The sequence below is a fragment of the Cucurbita maxima genome, unplaced genomic scaffold (genome assembly GCF_002738345.1).
Source record: "Cucurbita maxima cultivar Rimu unplaced genomic scaffold, Cmax_1.0 Cma_Scf00010, whole genome shotgun sequence".
Classification (NCBI taxonomy): domain Eukaryota; kingdom Viridiplantae; phylum Streptophyta; class Magnoliopsida; order Cucurbitales; family Cucurbitaceae; genus Cucurbita; species Cucurbita maxima.
The window spans coordinates 4,538,610-4,557,908 of record NW_019272026.1 but is presented as its reverse complement, the minus strand read 5'-3'; the positions used below and the strand labels follow the sequence as shown (position 1 = coordinate 4,557,908).

The window sequence follows — 19,299 nt, the reverse complement described above, 5'->3', positions numbered from 1 at the left end:
TTATAAACGTGACAGTACATCCCTCATCACTGGAAATGTTACTATCGTCACAATTCTTGAAGTATCAAAGTACAATGGACATAGGCATCAATATTCAAATTTGAACTTCAATCCACATACTATTTTGGTTGTTCATAAGATGTACCCCAAATAGTTTAGAGATTATTATCATAAATAGTTGAATGGTTTGATGTAAATATTAGAAGTATAAAGACTATTATTATATTATATGATTGAAGAATCAACCGGGAATAATCCAACCATATTTGAACAGAATCTTCCACAGTTTCTGAAAAAAGGTCGTTACTTTTGGGGTGGAACTGTACTGTGAAGCGTTAACATAATACGAGCAAATGGAATTAGCATAAGACCCAATTAGACCAATGGATTTCAGAACTGATTCAACAATGGCAAAAAATAAAACCCCCAAACAGCGATGCAAAAAGAGGAGAGAGAGTTGCTTCCTATTGCGAAGCCCCACCGTTGGCTTTTTGGCTGTGTGCTTGAATAATGGACGGTGATCGACCTTTCTCTCTCCGTCTTAGCAGCCAATCCTCACACCGCGGAAGTCAGCCAACCCATTTGCCGTTTGCCATTTGCGATCCCCTCACCAACCGATTTCATACCTTTTCATTCTTTATTGCTTTCTTTTCTCCTCCATTTCAAATGCAGAGCTAATGCATTATTCTGTGAAGAAACAAGGGATTTCATTGTAATGAGTAAACCCCACCATTCTTAATTACGATTTACTGGTACCCATCTCCATGTTCTCTTGTTTGTGTTTTTTTTTTTTTGCTTTTTCGCTATTATATTGTTTATTTCATCTAATTTTACCCTTTACTGTTGTAAATTTGAGATGTGATTAATTGCGTCCATACTCTAAGGAATCTCCTGCTTTTCTCTCATTGATTAGAGAACAGAGTTTCATTCAAAATTCATCTGGGTGATGTGGGTTTAGCGGTGAAAAGGTTAATCCCTGTTATTTTACCTCTTGGGGTGGCTTTTTTTTTGTTGTAGTTAGTGATATGCACGCCTGTCCTTAATCATTCCCTCCATATTCTCTCTCTGAATTTGTTATTCATATCATTTCTTCTTCTTGTTCTTCTTCTTCCTCATTTCTCTCTTTGTCCTTGCCTTCTTCCCCTGTACTGGGTTGTGAAGATTGTCCAAATTCCATTAGCTTCTACAAGCTGGGATTGGATCTGGGTGTGTGTCCTTTTTCCTGTTATTCATCTCCTTGACGTTTATTCAACCAGGTACTTCAATATTTTGGCATTTTCATTTTTCTTTGGAGTTTCCTAATCAAATCCAATAAGTTATTCCCTTTTCAATTCCTTTGTTCCTTGTACATTGCCTTCGTGGGATATGCTTGTCACATGTAGTAGAAGTATGTAGTCTTTTCTTTGTTGAGCCTGAATATTTTGTTAATAAAATGTTTGATCTCCGTTATGGTATATATCAAATTGAGGAATGTAAGTATCCAGTTGATCGGATATTCACATTCCACAGCGCGTTCAGCTTCCATGGGTTAGAATTTTGAAATTCGAATGCCGGGAAGATCATATCATGTACTGTTGAAAATTTTATATATTTTTCTGGGTACACTAAATTTTTTTTTTAATTTCCGAGTGTTTGATTCATACCTCTTATGCTTGGGAACGTACATGCTTACATTCACAAGTAGGAAAAGATGGTAAGTTTTGCCTATGCTGCAACCATTTACCTCATTAGGATCAATAGAATACAAGAATGTGCAGAAGAAGGGTGAATTCTTGGAGTGAGCTAGGTGAGTGGTTTAGGATTTTGTAGATGCTAGCTTGCCCTGCATCAAAGGAATATATCTCTGTGAAGGCATAATAGAGTGATAAGCTTTAGTTGGATTTTTATTTGTGCAATCTAGGAGTGGAAGAAATTGGGGTAGCTCGATTCTTTGAAATGGCTGCAATTTGGAAAGAAACTGGTGGTGGAAGTGGAGATGGAGAATATATTGGGATTGGGCAAGAGAACGAAGGAAATCGATTAGGGATGCACCTGTAACAGCTCAAGCCCACCACTAGCAGAATATATCGAGATAGGGCAGTGTGCCAGCGAGGATGCTGGGCTCCGAAGGGAGGTGATTGTAAGATCCCACGTCGGTTGGAGAGGGGAACAAAAACATTCTTTATAAGAGTGTGGAAACCTATCCCTAGTAGACGCCTTTTAAAAACCTTGAGGGGAAGTTCGAAAGGGAAGGCTCAAAGAGGACAATATCAGCTAGCGGTGGTCTTGGGCCATTACAAACGGTATCAGAGAGCTGGCACATCGCTCCGAAGGGGGTGGACACGAGGCGGTGTGCCAACAAGGACGCTAGGCCCCGAAGGGGTTGTGGATTGTGAGATCCCACATCGGTTGGAGAGGAGAATGAAACATTCTTTATAAGGGTGTGGAAACCTCTCCCTAACAGACACATTTTAAAAATCTTAAGAGAGCTCAAAAAAGACAATATCTACTAGCGGTGGTCTTGGGCTATTACAACTAATGTCACTTGTGATAAGTTCTTCTTCATTATCTTTTTTAATATGTATTTTTTTGGTTGTAAAAGGGAACTTCAACTTGTGATAAAATTACTTTTGATTTTTAGCTTGTCTCAATTCAATGATCTGTCACATTTGAGACCGACATTATGTGCCCGAAAGTCGCAGGTAACAATAGAGGTGTGGATATAACATGGCGGTCTCTATGAGAAATTTAGACCAAGCGTTTCAGGGTGCTGGCCAGAAAGCGTATCCTTATGTAATGTGACTTAAAGCATGCTTATTATTAGTACTTTTAAGGTTTATGTTTTCTAGTTTCTAGTAAATTTAGCTTATGAGGTAAATACTTTTCCTTAGGCACCAAGTTTACACAGTTAAATAAATTAACAAAAATTTCTCAGCAACAGTGGATAAAATTCATATCTTCAATCATTTTATAATCTGATTTATTACAATTGCTTCATCTCCTGCATCTGCAAAGTTTCTATGTTATTTTCCTTGACAATACACAGTGGGGTTGAAGTATGGCGCATTGAGAATTCCCGCCCTGTTCTTGTACCAAAATCATCTCACGGAAAATTTTTCATGGGAGATTCCTATATAGTCCTCGAGGCAAGTGGCTTTTGTTTAGTTTCTTACTATGCTTTGTTCTTTATGAAAATATCAAAATGTTAACTTCTCATATCTTCTTTTGGTCTTTAGTTCTTAAATTAGTTGTCATGCGATCCGTCTCATTGCATCTAGTTCAATAAAGATTAGATGCTAGAAGGATAGAAAAAGACTAGAGGTGCTTCTTTAGAAACCATAGCAAGAGATGGGACTTTGTAAGGACGTGGAAACCTCTTCCTAACATATGCGTTTTAAAAACCTTGAGGGGAAGTCCAAAGAGGACAATATCTGCTAGCGGTGGGCTTGGATTGTTACAGTTGGTATCAAAGTCAGACACTGGGCAATGTGCCAGCGTGGAGGCTGAGCCCCGAAAGGGGGTGAACACGAGGCAGTGTACCAGTAAGGACGCTGGGCCACAAAGGGGAGTGGATTGGAGGGTCCCACATCGATTGGAGAAGGGAACGAGTGCCAGCGAGAACGTTGGGCCCAAAGGGAGGTGGGTTATGAGATCCCACATCGGTTGGAGAGAGAAACGAAACATTTTTTATAAAGGTGTGGAAACCTCTCCCTAGCAGACACATTTTAAAAATCTTGAGGGGAAGCCCAAAGAGTACAACAGCTTTTAGCGTACCTAGATTTGAGGACTTAAAACCTTTACAGTTATCCATCCTCATTCCGTTTCTTCTTTAAAATAATCCCTCTGTGCTATATCTTATAAGGAATTGCAATCATTTTGATGAAGTAACTGTAACCTGCTATTACAGCAGCATCCAAACATTAAAGGAAGAGGTAAAAAAGAACCCTTTTGTTCTTGGTACCCCCAGTGATTCCTGTATTTTGTTTATTCATTGCAGACCACATCCTTAAAAAATGGTGCTTTCCGGCATGATATTCATTATTGGCTTGGTAAGGATACCACTCAGGTAAGCTCAAATCAATCAGTTATTCTCTGGTGGTTATTTCTTGGTTTTCCAATAACTCTCAAGACCTGTCAATTTAGGATGAAGCTGGTACTGCAGCCATCAAAACCATTGAATTGGATGCAGCCCTTGGAGGACGTGCTGTCCAGTACCGTGAAGTGCAAGGTTACGAGACAGAGAAGTTTTTATCATATTTCAAACCGTGCATTATACCACAAGAAGGCGGAGTTTCCTCTGGCTTCAAACATGCCAAGGCTGAAGAACACCGCACTCGGTTGTATGTTTGCAAAGGAAAACGAGTTGTTCATGTTAAAGAGGCAAGCCTAATCTCATATACTCAAGCTGATAAGGAATTAGCCTTCTCCATTTGCTAAGTTCTTCATTCTGTTGGCAGGTTCCTTTTGCTCGATCCTCACTTAACCATGATAGTATTTTCATTCTTGATACCAAGTCTAAAATATTCCAATTCAATGGATCCAACTCATCCATTCAAGAGAGAGCCAAAGCATTGGAAGTAGTTCAATTCATTAAAGATACATATCATGACGGAAAATGCGAGATAGCCGCCGTTGGTAAGTAACACAAAAACTTAGTAGTCCTGCGCTTTGTTTCTTTTGATTTTTTACTTATTTGATTAATTTTTTTCATTACAAGTTTGATTTACTATGTTTGAAAGCTCATAGTTTCTACATTGTCATACAGAGGATGGCAGAATGATGGCAGATGCTGAAACAGGGGAATTTTGGAGTTTATTTGGTGGTTTTGCTCCACTTCCAAGAAAAGTAATCAGTGGAGGTGATAAAATGGTCGGTTCACATCCAACAAAACTACTATGGTAATATATTTCCTTTTTTTAAAATTACTTTTACATTTCATCCTTTAAAGTATGAACAAATTTTGGTATAATTCTTGGTTGTTTTAATGTTTTACTGAACTAGTTAATGATGTAGTTCTGAAAGTAGTATGTATGTGTTTGAAGTGTTAAGAAGGGCGACCCCGAACCTGTTGAGGCTGATTCTTTAACTAGGGCGCTGTTAGCTTCAAATAAATGTTACATTCTTGATAGCGGGACAGAAGTTTTTATATGGATGGGAAGAAATACCTCTCTTGAAGAAAGGAAAAATTCCAGCAGAGCTGCAGAAGTAATTCCCTACACCGTTCTAGTTGATTTCTTAAAGTTTATTTGAAGACTTGTGATTTTTATATCTCTCCTTGTTGTGGATAGGAGCTAGTTAGCGGTCCTGATCGTCCACAATCGCACATAATGCGGGTGACTGAAGGCTTCGAACCTATTGTGTTCCAAGCCAAGTTTGATTCGTGGCCTCAAGCAGCTGCTATAGCTGTGTCAGAGGATGGTAGAGGCAAGGTTGCTGGTTAGTATGAAGTTCTTTGATTCATGGTTTTTTTTTTTTTTTTTTTTTTTTTTTTTTTTTTTTTTTTTTTTTTTTTTTTTTTTTTTTTTTTTTTTTTTTTTCATTAAATCTTTTGGTTTTCATTGTAATGTTGACATTTCTTCAGCTATTGTTTGATGAACTCTTTCCCCCCCTCTCTCTTTTTTTGGTTATTTTTTAGCACTTTTGAAACGCCAAGGATTTAATGTGAAGGGTCTTTTGAAAGCTGAACCTATAAGAGAAGAACCTCGGCCTTACATTGATTGTACAGGAAATCTACAGGTAATTCGAAAAATATTTCTCTTCTTCTCTTCTCCGTAAGGTTCTATGAACCATTCTGCAAATGATGATACAATAAATAATGATATGGCAAAAGAAGGAACAGATAATTTGAGATCCCACGTTGGTTGGAGAGGGGAATAAAGCATTCCTTATAAGGGTGTGGAAACCTCTCCCTAGCAGACGCGTTTTAAAATCATGAGGTTGACGGTGATACGTAACAGGCCAAAGCGGACAATATCTACTAGCGGTGAGCTTGAGCTGTTACAGATAACATGGGACGTACGAAATAAATGAATATTTGCTTCGCAATCAGTTTGAATGTAGGACGATGAACTTGACGACGGGTGTCTTGGAAGTCATTGGAAGCTAACCAGAAATTTATTGATTGATAGACACATGATCCAAAAAGTTGGTATAAAAGATTTACCCTATGATGAAAACTCCGTTGTTTTACAGGTGTGGCGTGTCAGTGGCCAGGAAAAGCTTCTACTTCATGTCTCTGATCAATCAAAATTTTACAGTGGTGATTGCTATATTTTCCAATATTCTTACTCGGGAGAAGACAAGGAAGAATATCTGGTTGGAACATGGTTTGGTAAACAAAGTGTTGAGGTACTTAAACTTTTCATTCACAATTCCTTACAGCCACCACCTCAACACCCTTGTGTGGATAAATACAAATGGATCATATCATGTTTGAAGCATAGAAAATATTTGAATAATGATAATTGGAAAGCCTCAACACCCTTGTGGGTTTGATTCTATTTACTTATTATCTGTTCTTCGAGGAATATCTTATGAGTGCATTACTCTTGAAATAGGGAGAAAGAGCTTCTGCTTTATCGCTGGCCAGCCAGATGGTGGAAGCACTGAAGTTCTTGCCTGTCCAGGTTGCTTCCACTGTTTAAATTGTCCGCTTAATGAAGAGTAAATACAATGGCGTCTCTAATTGTGGATAATGATATCATCTTCGTTTCATGCTAGGCTTGTATTTATGAAGGATATGAACCAGTCCAGTTCTATTCAATTTTTCAGAGGTTTATTGTTTTTAAGGTATGCTTGGGTAACTTAATGGAAATACATACAATTGTATTACATGAAGTTGACTAACAAAAAATTTTCAGGGTGGGTTGAGTGATGGATACAAGAATTACATTGCAGAAAATGGCATTTCAGACGTGACAAATTCGAGAAACAGTATTGCATTGTTTCGAGTCCAGGGCTCTGGCCCTGAGAATATGCAAGCAATTCAAGTTGAAGCAGTACGTTGCTCTCATCCCATGGTCTTTTGCTGTGCATAATACTTCATGCTAATATACAAATCATTGTTTGTTCTTGTTCTGTTCCCACAGGTTGGATCCTCTTTGAATTCCTCTTATTGTTACATTCTGTATAGAGGGTCTACTGTTTTTACTTGGTTTGGAAGCCTTACCACCACTGATCACCCGGAGCTTGTTGAAAGATTTCTGGATATGATCAAGGTGATTAGTTAGTTATATATGGCCATTATGAATCAAGCTGCCACTAGCAAAATAGCTTCTCATATGATTTCCAATTTTCTGCAGCCAAACTGTCAATCCAAGTCGTACAAGGAAGGCGCAGAGTCTGAACTATTTTGGGGTTTGTTGGGAGGAAAAACGGAATACCCAAGTCAGAAAATTGCAATGGTTGTTGAGAGCGATCCACACTTGTTTTCTTGCACTTATTCAAAAGGTGTATACAATTGTATTTCGATCTTTCATCGTTATCGTTCTATTTTTCCGCGTTTATAAGTCTTTAACTTTGTTCGTCGCATCGATTTCGCTCCGGAAATGGCGGCATTATGCAGAAATTTTGAAGGTATTCTCTTCTTATTCTATCTTGGAACTTAAAACTGGAGTTCTTAGAAGTAGTGCACCAAAGTTCCTGTGTTCAGTTTGGTGTTCAAGGGTCAATGCCTTGGTTTCTTCTTAAAATTTGATGTCATTGCAGGTTGATGAGATATACAACTTTGGGCAAGATGATTTGATGGCAGAAGATATTGACATTCTTAGTTGTCACTCTCAGATCTTTGTTTGGGTTGGGCAACAAGTTGACCCCAAGACTAAACTGCATGCTTTAAGAATTGGGGAGGTACGTTTAATTGCTCTAACTTGTTTCTTCCACCAATCATCAAGAGGTAGTTTTGTGGGCATATAATGAATGCTTATTTTGGTTCTTCGAGTTCTGAACAGAAATTTCTTGAGATTGATTTTTTTCATGAAAAATTATCACGCGAAACTCCGATATATATCGTCATGGAAGGAAGTGAACCGCCTTTCTTCACACGTTTCTTCTCATGGGATTCTGCAAAATCTGACGTGAGAATTATATGCTTATTAACTACAATTATGTGACAATAATCTGATTGCTTATTTTATCTGAATCTTTTAAATATTTGAATACAGATGCACGGAGATTCGTTTCAGAGAAAGCTTGCATTAGTTAAAAATGACGGTGCTGCTGCTATAAATGCAAGTCATTTTCTGGTTCTTCAATCCTTTTTATTTAGTTTCTTTTCAGAATTATCTATTGCTTTGAAACATATCTACATTATCTGTGTAGTTAGCATTCTTTTTTGATGGCTTCATGATCTTTAATTAGAAACCGAAGCGGAGAGCTCCTGTAATGTATGGAGGGAGGTCGAGTAGTGTGCCAGAGAAAGCACAGCGCTCGAGGAGTGTGTCGTTTAGTCCTGATCGAGTTCGTGTGAGAGGAAGGTCACCTGCTTTCAATGCATTAGCTGCAAACTTTGAGAACCCAAGTGCTAGAAATCTTTCTACTCCTCCTCCAATGGTTAGAAGGCTGTACCCCAAATCTGTTACTACTGAGTCATCAAGGCTGGCTTCTAAAAATGCAGCCATAGCAGCACTTAGTGCAAGTTTCGAACAGCCACCGCCCGCTCGAGAAGCTATTATACCTCGCTCTTTCAAGGGTACGAGTTCATCTAAGTTTCGCCACAGTTCGGTTGCAACCATCACAAATTTCCAACTTAACAGAATTGCTTTTCTTTTGTATTTGGTAAGGGACGCTAGGTGTCTCCAAGCCTATCCCAGAGTTGGACAAGAAGGAGACCTCCATGAGCAACAGAATAGAATCTCTTACTATAGTGGAAGATGCAAAGGAGGGCGAAGTTGAAGACGAGGAAGGTCTCACAATACATCCATACGAATCCCTTACAACAACATCGAGTTCTCCAGCTTCAGACATCGACGTGACGAAGCGAGAGGTAAGCATAACCATTCACAGCAATATTTTTTATCAACGTTGAGTTCTTACGTGTCGAATTTGAAACGAGCAGACATACCTATCAATGACGGAGTTCAAGGAGAAATTTGGAATGACAAAGGATGCTTTCTATAAGCTACCTAAATGGAAGCAGAACAAACTTAAAATGGCCTTGCATCTGTTCTAGAACTCCTTGCTAACAATGCCCTTTGATTGCTCGTCGTCGAGTTGTGGATGCTGGTAGGTAGCGGTGTTCTTTACGACAGTATCGATTCGTTTTTTTGGCGTTCTATAAGTCGTTAGTGATTGATTGCAGTAATTTTGTTGGTTGGCAGATTTGGAACTCAAAAGTTGTTGATGGAGAGCGTCAGTGCATTTTAAGCTGTTTCTGCTGTCCCATACATACACTCAGACCTGTTCTTGATTGGTTTGAATGTGTCTTAGCTTTCACTAGCAGATGAAATAGTTGTGTGATATATTCTGTGAGAATTGGTTTGATGAGAGCAATTTTGGGTTTTTTTTATCAATTTTTTGTGTTTTAATTATTCAAAAAAAAAAAAAAAAAAAAAAAAAAAAAAAAAAAAAAAAAAAAAAAAAAAAAAAAAAAAAAAAAGAGGAAGAGGGAGGGATATATATAGCAGTCTACTTATAGTTGTGTTGATTGATGATTGAGGATGGAATTGTACAGCATTGTAAAAACCACTCCTCTCATTTTTTTTTTTCCTTTTGTTCATTTCTAAATAAAAGGTGTGATTTATTTATATATAAACATCCCTTGTCAGCGTTCTCGCCGCCACACTACCTGATGTCTAGCTCTATGTCATTTGTAATAGCTCAAGCCTACCGCATATTTAGATGAGTACCGATTCCGTTGCATAACCTTAATAGACGCGTTTTAAAATCATGAGACTAACTTAGGTAAGTAAATTTTTTTTTTTTTTTTGAAAGTTTAATAAAACAAAATTAGAAAATAAAATGATGATGGGGTTAATTATAAATGAATTAAAATGAATAAAAAATAGTTAAGAGTTAGAAAAGCAAAAGTTTAGATTTTAGATGGGGGCAAAGACAAAGACATCCCACAAGACAAAATGGGTTACGTACGGAGGAGCACGCACGTTGAGTAGTGATCGCATTAACTTTAAGCACCATCATCATATCATCTCTGTCTCTCTATAGCTCTATCTGGTCAACAAAGCAAGCAACTAGCCATTTCCCCATAACCCACTTTTTCATCCCTTCACCACCTTCCCTTTGCATTGATATCTCCCTAGATCTAAACGAAACTTTTTTTTATAAAAGTGTGGAAGCCACGTATTTTAAAGTTTAAATAGAACAATATGCACTAGTAGTTGGCTTAAACTGTTCATGGGTATCAAATTTGGTTTGTTTCTTGGATTGTCTAAGCAAGTGGAGAGGAAAGAAATGGAGTAAGAGTATACAAAAACAAGAGTTGTATATGCAGCCACAAATGGGCATCTCAGACATCCCTTTTATTAGAATCTCAATTGGATAAAATTTTGTTAATAATGTGAACCTGTTCTTGTTATCAGCTTCTTCTACTTGAGCTTTAAACTTTGGAACAGCCAATGTGGCCGTTTTGTTTCCTGATCACATGTTCCACTTGAGCTGCTCATGGGTGTGCTTGGGTCACTGCATTCTTCACCTCTTTCTGATTTTGATCTCTTCTTCCTGACACTACCACCAATGCTTAGAGTTAGCTCAACATCACTGTCTTCCTCTTCACAACCATCACCTGTGTTCATCTTGCTCGGCCCGGCTCGGTCTTCATCAACAGCGCTAACTCCCGTCGACATGTCCTCCTCTGCAGGCCTTTCAAGATCAAACCCTCTTGACATTATTCTCATGTTGTCTCCAGAACAGCTCCCACTGCTCGGATCATCTGATCTGAAGCTTTGAAGCTTCAAAATCAGTCCCCCTCCACTGCTCTGTTCTGTTTGATTTTCCCTGTTTTTGAACTGCAAATGGTTCATTGATTTTCTCCTCACCTCTTCCATCAGCATCTTCTGAACACTATACAGCCGATGGAGTTCCTTCACCTGCAAGCCATATATTCAAATTCAACCAGTTTTGCTTCAACAAACGCCTATAAACTCTATCTTACCTGATTCTTGAACACATCTTCATGCCCCTGCATTGTCTTTCTTATGGCATCCACATCTCCTTTTTGCAGCATCTTGTCAAGTGATCCAGTCATGGCAGAAGTATAGAATTTGTGGGGAAGCCTTGTTGTTGAGCCCTGAAAATGGTGCCAGTCATGCACTCTTCGAACTATGAAGGTGTTGGTAGTGTGGGCAGAGTTGGGTAAAGGCTTGAAAGTGGGTTCAAGTCTTGTTCCCATGCCTGAAACCAAATGGGTATCAAAAATAATGTAGGACTACAAAGACAAAACATTCTTGAAACCCACAAAGAAAATTTAGGCAAAAGTTATGTTTGACAATTAAGTGGGGTGGGTGTGAATTTTGTACAGCCACTGAGATGTGGATGGAGACAGAGTCTACTTCACCAATTTCTACTGTCTAAGGCAAAATTAAGGCATGCATCAAGGAAGTAATGAGTTCAAATTCCAAAATTCAATCTTTTGGTGATGGAGAGAGAGAGATCTAGTAGGTGGTTCTTCCTAGACCTTTAAATTGTGCTCTATCAGATGAATTTCTCAGAAGGGTTAAGACAGAGAAAACAGAGGATTTGTGGTTAAAATCACTGATAATTGAGGAATCCCAGAAAATTTAGGAGCATTTTGATTCGTTTTTTTTCTGGGATTTAAACAAACCCATCGAATCTGCAGCAAAAGTAGAGATTTAGATATGAAAAAGTGAAGAGATTTGAAGTGGGATTGACCTGATAGAGAAAGAGCAGCCAGGAGGAGGATGATCATTGAACATGTTCTTCTTCTGTGCTCTTCATGCCAAAGCCAAAGCTTTGTTTCCAGTTTCCAGTTTCCAATTCCCTGATGAATATGAACAAAGCCTCCAATCAAATCACCAAAAATATCCCTTCCCTTTGGTTTGCTTTGGAAGAAACAGTAAAGCAAACAGCCTCTGACTATAAAATTAGAATCCCTGGTGCTAATAATTCAGGTTTGACAGGCTGTGGAGGAGGCAGAGGCAATAAGAAAGCTGGTTTGGAATGTGTTCTAAATATTTGGTGACATAAAAGAGAGAGAGAAAGAAAGAGTTGTAAAGTATGGTATAAAGATTGTATTGGGTATCAGTCTGTACTATTGTATGAGGATGGTTACACGGCTCCCAAATATTGTTTGTTTTGGCCTGTTACATATCTAGGGAGAGATGTGGGCTCCCCTCTTCAACCGATGTGGGATCTCACAATCTACCTCCCTTCAGGGCCTAGTGTCCTCAGCTGACACACCGCCTGATTCCATTTGTAATAGCTCAAATCTACAACTAACAGATATTGTTCGCTTTGGCCTGTTACGTATCTAGGGAGATGTTTCCACACTCTTATAAAGAATGTTTTGTTTCCCTCCTCAATCAGCGGAGAGCGGAGGAGGGAGGTGGGGGCCAGGAAAGTATTGATAATAAAAACAAATGACAGTCCTAAACATGAGCCAGTTTGTATGCATGCCTGTGAACAAGATATTCCAGACAGCTCTTGGAAGCTTTCAAGATATGCATCAATGGTGGAAACTTTATGCTTTCTCTCTCTTCCTCCTTCCTTCCATTAAATTATTCACAAACATCAACTTTCATGATTTGGATTGAATCACTCACTGTACACAACAAAACACTTTGGCCTCACATTCCATCATTTTGATTCAATCTTTGCTGCTTCTTCTTGTTCTTCATCTTTTACAAGGCTTTCAAAAGCTTTGAATTTTTTGTTCTTGTTTTTATGGGGTTGAGAGTTATGATTACAGTAAAAAGAAAAGGAAAAGGAAAAGAAAATGTAACCAGAAATGGATGACAAAACTAAGCAACTCATAGCTATAGATTTGGGATTGAAAAAGGGGAAACTTCCTCCCACATCGCTTTCCTTCAAAAGCTTCATATAATATATATATCCCTAACCCCAACAATTCCTCATTCCAAATCACACCCACATGCCTCACTTCCTCTCCATTTTTTTTTATATGTTGCCGTGCTCATCCTTTATCTCTTTTATTTAATCCTTCTCTTTCGGTTTCGGTCGAGTGAACTAGAGATACCACCGAGTCGAACTCAGACCGAAAATCCTTCCATATCTTCGTTCCTATCTTCTATTTCAATTATAAACAAAAATAAAAATATAATCTGAAAATTTTAAATTTCAATATTAGGCATATATTAATGAGTGGAATAAATTCATGGGAGTGTGACAACCTAGTATAAAATTTATTCATTCATAGAATATGACAAATATATGAAGGGTTGAAAATATTGTTAGATTATTTTATATTATATTCTTTTGGGGGTTGGAAACTCAATAGAGAAGTAATCTTATTGGGTATTTTTTATTTTTATTTTTATTTTTCTTGGAAGAGGGCCCACTCAGAATATTTATAGAAATTAAGCTTTGATGGTATAATAAAAAGTAATTAATTTTATATATATATATATATAGTAATTTGCTTAGAAAGGTGTGATGAGGTATTGAGAATTTTTAATGAAAAATTAACACACAAATTTATTCTTAAATACAAATTGGATAGTCCCTTTCAACCCGTGTTACTAATATGAATTCGTCCTATTATCTTATTATTATTAGAATTAAAATATATATTTTTTCTTTTTTTTGTCGTACTGAATCCATAATCATATTGGTCAACTGAAGATTCGAACTTTTAATTTCTTTGTCTATTAGAGAGGTAATTTAACTCTCTCGACAATTGGAGAGTGATAATTAATAAATATATGTATATATATATATATATATACATGCATTGATTATTCTTTATTATTTAAAAAAAAAACATGTATTAATAATATTAATAATATTATAATTAACTGAGGTCTTATCTCAAATCATAATTTTTTAATGTCTTTGTGACATGCATGGTTGTCCATGTGGGCTATGCACATGCCCTATTTCCCATTGACCCTTAAGAGTTAGATAGGGTTTAGATTCACAAATGATAAGCAATTAATGTATTTTTAATGACAATTACTTAAAGATAATTACATCATAGTATTGACGTTATGCATTTTTTAAACATTATTATTTTATATAAATTTGTATGATTCTCTCCAATTTTATAATTACCTATTTTGAAATTTGTGTTTTGTCCTTTTTAGCTACCAAAACTGTCCAGTAGTTCATCAATTGGTTAGTAAAATAATTTGTTAAAAGAAATTTATTTTAAATTATAATTAATTTTATATTCATACTTAAGTAGCATATAATTCTCAATTAATGGATTATACTTAATGATATCTTGTATACTCTAATTATATGTGCAATTTTACTATAGTTTTGGTAGGTCTGGAGCCACTTCAAAAAATAATATAAATAAGTGATTTAAATTTTAGCTAAGGTGGCAATAAATGAGTGGAAGTTAGAGTGGGACAATTAGGGAAAAGGTGCCACTTGTTGAAATGGGAATGGAGAATAAAAAAATGTATTATTTATATTTTTACAATGTTTGCGTTCCTCTCTAATTAACGTGAGATCTCATAATTATACGTTAAAAAAATAATAAAAATTATATTAAAAAATTTAGGTGTATATTTGGGGGTTTGGAGGAGAGAGAAAGGACATATAGATGAGAGAATGTGTTTGAGATTGAATGAGAAAATCTTAGGAAAGAAAGACAAAAGGTGGTGGGAAAAAAGAAAGAAGACAAAATATATATATATATATTATTTTTAAAATTTTTGAAAAAGAAAAAAGAAAAGAAAAAAGAAAAGAAAGACAGCAAGCATTATAAAGTGGTGTGGTGGGCAGTGAATTGGATTAGAAAGGAGCACGCTTTGTAGGCTAAGCAAGGCACATCCCTTAACCATTGTGGGCCATACCCTCCCTTCTCTTTCTCTCTCTAAAAGTCTCTCTCTCTCTCAAATTCTCTCTCCCCAATTATCTTCTCTCTTTTTTCTTTTGCTTTCATCCTTATCCCCTTTCGATTCCCTTTGTTGGATGATGAAAGTCACACATCGGTTAATTTTGGAAATGGTCATGGGTTTATAATCTAAGAATACACTCTCCATTGGTCTGAGGCCTTTTGGGGAAGCCCAAAGCAAAGCCATGAGAGCTTACGCTCAAAGTGTACAATATCATACCATTGTAGAGAGTCGTGTTCGTCTAACACCCTTTACCTAATTTTTCTTTAATTTTCTTTTCCTTAAATTCATAAAATACTTATATAAATTTAAAATTTAAAATTTAATTAAACTTATAAGGTAACTAAAAAAGATTTCCTTTAGGGTAAAGGGATATTAAAGAGAACACAAACCTCTTTCTAAAAGATTATTTGGATACAAAAAAAAGTAGTGTTGGCATGCAAGTTATATGCCTCAAAAAGTTTTGTTTATTTATTTATTTATTTATTTAATGATTCATGTATTAGGGAACTAATGGGAAGCACACTAAGTGCCTACCTTTTCCTCGGGATTAAGTAAAGAAAGTAACCATTGAAGGTCTTCTTCTTCTTCTTCTTATTATTATTATTATTATTATGTTTTTGTAGGTTTAAGATGTGACCCAAAACCTCACCTTGTCTATTAAATTGTTTTATTATAATTTAAAGAAATAATATTTGATATGTTTACGTGGTAGCTTGTGAATGTTTGATTAATCCACCACACCTAAATAGTGTGAAACTTATCTTATTTATAATCAAATAAATTACAAGGATATGGAAATAGTAATAAATGGAAAGATACCTATGATAATAAGGTAAATATTAGATATTTGTCTTATAATAAAATATCAAATATAATATATATGGTAAACTATAATTTATTACTAAATATCCTTACCATAGCTGAATTAAGGTTCTATATAATTATAAATAATGTTACGTTTATTTTTTTAATTTTTAATTTGTTGTGTTAACGTGTTAACAAAAAAAATAATTTTTATTTTAAAAACAATTTCAAAGTCGAGATTATTTTTATTGAACACATTTCAAAATTTTGAAAAAAAATTTAAAATTTAATATAAAATTTTGCAATGTAAAACATGTCAAATTATGTCCCTTATATGTGTTGTTATGTTGTTAGGTTGTAGTTGTCTCCACCGTTTTTATTATTATAGTAATAAATATAATAGAAAATTTCATGTGACATTGATGAATGAATTTTTTTTTTTTATTGTTGTTATTATTGTTTGAGTTTAAGTCAAAATTAAAAATATACTAATTTTAAGATTATTAACACTAATATGATAAAAAAAATATAATTTAGATAAAAATATTTTAGATTATTCTTTCCAATTATTCATTTTTTTTGTTAAGAGTCGGTCTTATAAAACCTAGATTAAAAATTAAGTATATAAAGTTGATGGACACTTTCGTGATATATATTTAATTTAATTTTAAATTCTATTAATATATTTAAAATTATAGAAAGGATCGAAGAACATCTAACGTATTATTGTCGAATAGTCGTATATTGTCAATTATTTATTAGAGCATTAAAGATAAATGAGAAATAAAATGATGCATATAGAACTGAATTCTTTTCAATAGTTTAGGAACGAGGGGAGAGGGGACCATATAAAACATGCCATGTGATTTATTTTTAGGTCAATCAACCATTTTTATTGACATTGAATGCAAAACTTTATTAGATAATTTGCATGGTTGGATTGACTAGTTGTGAGAACGGAAAAATCGTTTCGAACATCTTATTTTAAATTCGTATTCGATCATCAATTTTTAGTATATTAAAAAGAAATTTTGTTGCTTTTACCTAAGAAATTAGGGAAATTTTTTTAAATACAGGATTGAGAGACGAGGAGTGTGGAAGTATAACAGCTCAAGTCTACCATTAGCAAACTGTGAAATTCCACATTGGTTGGAGAGGAGAACGAAAAATTCCTTATAAACATATGAAAACTTATTCCTAATAGACGTTTTTTAAAACTATGAGGTTGACGAGTATATACAACGAACTAAATCGAACAATATTTGATAGCGGTTGATTTTAAGTATTATAGGAGGTGACACGTGTCAATCACCCCATCCAAGGAAGTGGGAGAGGGGGAATGATTCCTTTCCCATCATCAGAGGGTTGTGTTAACCCATAAATTGAATGAGATCTAATTGTCCACTTTGTGACATGACTTGTTTTGTTTGGGTGGGTGGTGTGTTGATTCACCATACTCTTTAATGAATATATATATATATATATATATATAGATATATATATATATATATATATATATATATATATATATATATATATATATATATATTAATTTTTGAAAGAATAATTATTTTAATTTTCACTAACCGTCTCCAAGTGTATTATATATATTCACGAAGTCGCTTTGTTTTTGTTAAAAGAACTAAATATAAGAATTAAAAAGATAATTCTTTTTTATTAAAAAAATTAAAATAAATCCTCAAATTTTAAAATTTAGGGACTAAAATAAAAATAAAAAATCAAATTGGGGAGTAATTGGTAAATAATGAAATAGGGATGACGTTGAAAGTGAGTTGGGAGGGAATATACTTCCATAAATGCTCCCAAGAGGAATCCCTATATTTGGATTGATTTAAATTAAAAAAAATTAATATAATATATATATATATATATATATATATATATATATATATATATATATATATGACGTAATCATCGTTTAAGTCATATAAGATTTATATTAGATCCTTATCTTTGAAAAAATCTAAATATTTGTTCCCACGTTTCTTTACTTCGGTTTAAGAAAGAACAAAACACCAAATTTTTCTCTTTTGGTACTCAATTTGTTATATATTATCACTCGAACACGAAAATGAAAGGTGGAATAACAAAAAGAAAATATCTTACGTCATTTATATCATGCTATAGTATAGAAAAATAATTATTGAAAAATAAAAAATAAAAATGAAGGTAATTGAAAATTATAAATGGAATTTAAAAAAGCTATATGTGTGAAAAAAGGAAAAGGGAAAAAGAGAAAATCTTTAGCGTACTGATGGGAGGAAAGTTCCAACAAGAAATTGGCAATTTTGAAAATAAACTAATATTTTATTTTTAAAAAATAAAAAAAGAAAAAGGAAATTGATGGTTCAATTTAGGTTCCTCGTTCATTGCATCAGATTCGAGGTATGACTTCCCAATCAATCAGGACAAATTTAAAAAAGAATTATTATTTAAAATTTGACCAATAAAAAACAGAAAAGCATGGGAAAATGGGACCACAGGAATCTCTCTACAAAAATAATAATTAATAATATATATATATATATTTTAATTTTTTAGTTGGGGACCGAAGCTTATCACTTCTGGATCCAATACCTCATCCTCCATTTTCTTACAATATCCTCTTCATAACACGTTGCCTTAATGCCTTTTTTTAAATAATTTAATTTCTTTAAAATTTATAATTCCCTCAATTATTGTCTAATTTCAATCTGTTCGGTACAGAGGTTTGAAGTTGTAGTAGCCAATCTGATTGTCTTAAATCATTCCTTAAGTTAATATATAATAATTATTATGAATTATAGTGCTAACTTCAAAAAGTCCAATGGAACATGTAACAAAATGGACTCACCGGCCCATCCCAAACGCTGTAGATCCAAGTCCAATCAATTATTTAGCAATGGTTCGTTTTAGCCCGTTACGTATTGTCGAATATATGCGTTTGTTAAAGACAGGTTTTTACCCTTTATGAACAATGTGGGATCTCATAGAAAAAGAAGGTGCACCTTATTGATATGAGTAGTAAATATTAATTCTTTTAAACGTTTTTTTTATGCATTGTACCCTTAAAATCACTTTGATTCGGATATGACCTTGATTTTCTTTATGTATTCCTTATCTACTTGCGCCGGGAAAAGGATTACTTCAACAAATTTCTTGATAGCAAGTCAAATCGTTCGACGTAAGACCAGCTGCGAGATCGAGTCGCAAATATCAAAGCTTGGCTGACAATGCTCTCTTGCATGTATAGAGTAGCCATCATTTCTATAGAATGTCCATGTTAGATCTTACACCAAATTTCTCCAGATTGGGTAGATGGTTGAAAACAATCTTACTGTCTCTTTCATTATCAAAAGAATATAACAGTCATCTATGTGTAACTGTCTAAGTCTATCTCTAGTAGATATTGTCCGTTTTAGCCCGTTACGTATCGCCGTCAGCCTCACAACTTTAAAACACATCTCTTAAGAAGGGGTTTCTATACCAGATAAGGAATGTTTCGTTCTTCTCTCCA

General features: G+C 34.8%; 2 protein-coding genes across 10 annotated transcripts; one reads left to right on the top strand and one right to left on the bottom strand.

Moving 5' to 3' along the window:
• Positions 1–425: 425 nt before the first annotated feature.
• On the top strand, positions 426–9,508 carry LOC111485696 (villin-4-like). Of its 8 annotated transcripts, none has more exons than XM_023132687.1 (25): positions 426–568; positions 1,162–1,256; positions 2,676–2,762; positions 3,026–3,125; positions 3,977–4,045; positions 4,123–4,359; positions 4,437–4,614; positions 4,745–4,877; positions 5,022–5,184; positions 5,268–5,415; positions 5,615–5,715; positions 6,172–6,327; positions 6,537–6,605; positions 6,700–6,768; positions 6,840–6,977; positions 7,068–7,196; positions 7,281–7,428; positions 7,544–7,554; positions 7,687–7,827; positions 7,929–8,054; positions 8,142–8,207; positions 8,338–8,668; positions 8,760–8,962; positions 9,035–9,201; positions 9,297–9,508. In XM_023132687.1, the coding sequence occupies exons 3-24, from the start codon at positions 2,707–2,709 to the stop codon at positions 9,146–9,148; spliced, it is 2,886 nt and encodes a 961-aa protein (XP_022988455.1). In that variant the 5' UTR covers positions 426–568; positions 1,162–1,256; positions 2,676–2,706; the 3' UTR covers positions 9,149–9,201; positions 9,297–9,508. The 8 variants fall into 8 exon arrangements, with proteins under 8 accessions (XP_022988455.1, XP_022988454.1, XP_022988457.1 ...); XM_023132686.1 differs by having other exon boundaries at positions 426–752; XM_023132689.1 differs by lacking the exon at positions 1,162–1,256 and having other exon boundaries at positions 426–752.
• Positions 9,509–10,403: 895 nt separating this feature from the next.
• On the bottom strand, positions 10,404–12,151 carry LOC111485591. Of its 2 annotated transcripts, none has more exons than XM_023132536.1 (3): positions 11,824–12,151; positions 11,087–11,325; positions 10,404–11,015 (listed from the first exon to the last, which is right to left on the bottom strand). In XM_023132536.1, exons 1-3 carry the CDS (start codon positions 11,858–11,860, stop codon positions 10,521–10,523), a joined length of 771 nt encoding a protein of 256 aa, XP_022988304.1. In that variant the 5' UTR covers positions 11,861–12,151; the 3' UTR covers positions 10,404–10,520. The 2 variants fall into 2 exon arrangements, with proteins under 2 accessions (XP_022988304.1, XP_022988303.1); XM_023132535.1 differs by having other exon boundaries at positions 10,404–11,021; positions 11,824–12,143.
• Between the last annotated feature and the right edge of the window lie 7,148 nt (positions 12,152–19,299).

Bases quoted from the DNA above. Each gene is read 5' to 3' on its own strand.
- LOC111485696 (XM_023132687.1), top strand. From the start codon at position 2,707: ATGGCGGTCTCTATGAGAAATTTAGACCAAGCGTTTCAGGGTGCTGGC. The intron at 4,615-4,744 runs GTAAGTAACACA...ATTGTCATACAG, and splicing joins ATGCGAGATAGCCGCCGTTG to AGGATGGCAGAATGATGGCA. The intron at 4,878-5,021 runs GTAATATATTTC...ATGTGTTTGAAG, and splicing joins CATCCAACAAAACTACTATG to TGTTAAGAAGGGCGACCCCG.
- LOC111485591 (XM_023132535.1), bottom strand. From the start codon at position 11,860: ATGATCATCCTCCTCCTGGCTGCTCTTTCTCTATCAG. The intron at 11,326-11,823 runs GTCAATCCCACT...ATTTGGTTTCAG, and splicing joins GGCTGCTCTTTCTCTATCAG to GCATGGGAACAAGACTTGAA. The intron at 11,022-11,086 runs GTAAGATAGAGT...TATGGCTTGCAG, and splicing joins AAGATGTGTTCAAGAATCAG to GTGAAGGAACTCCATCGGCT.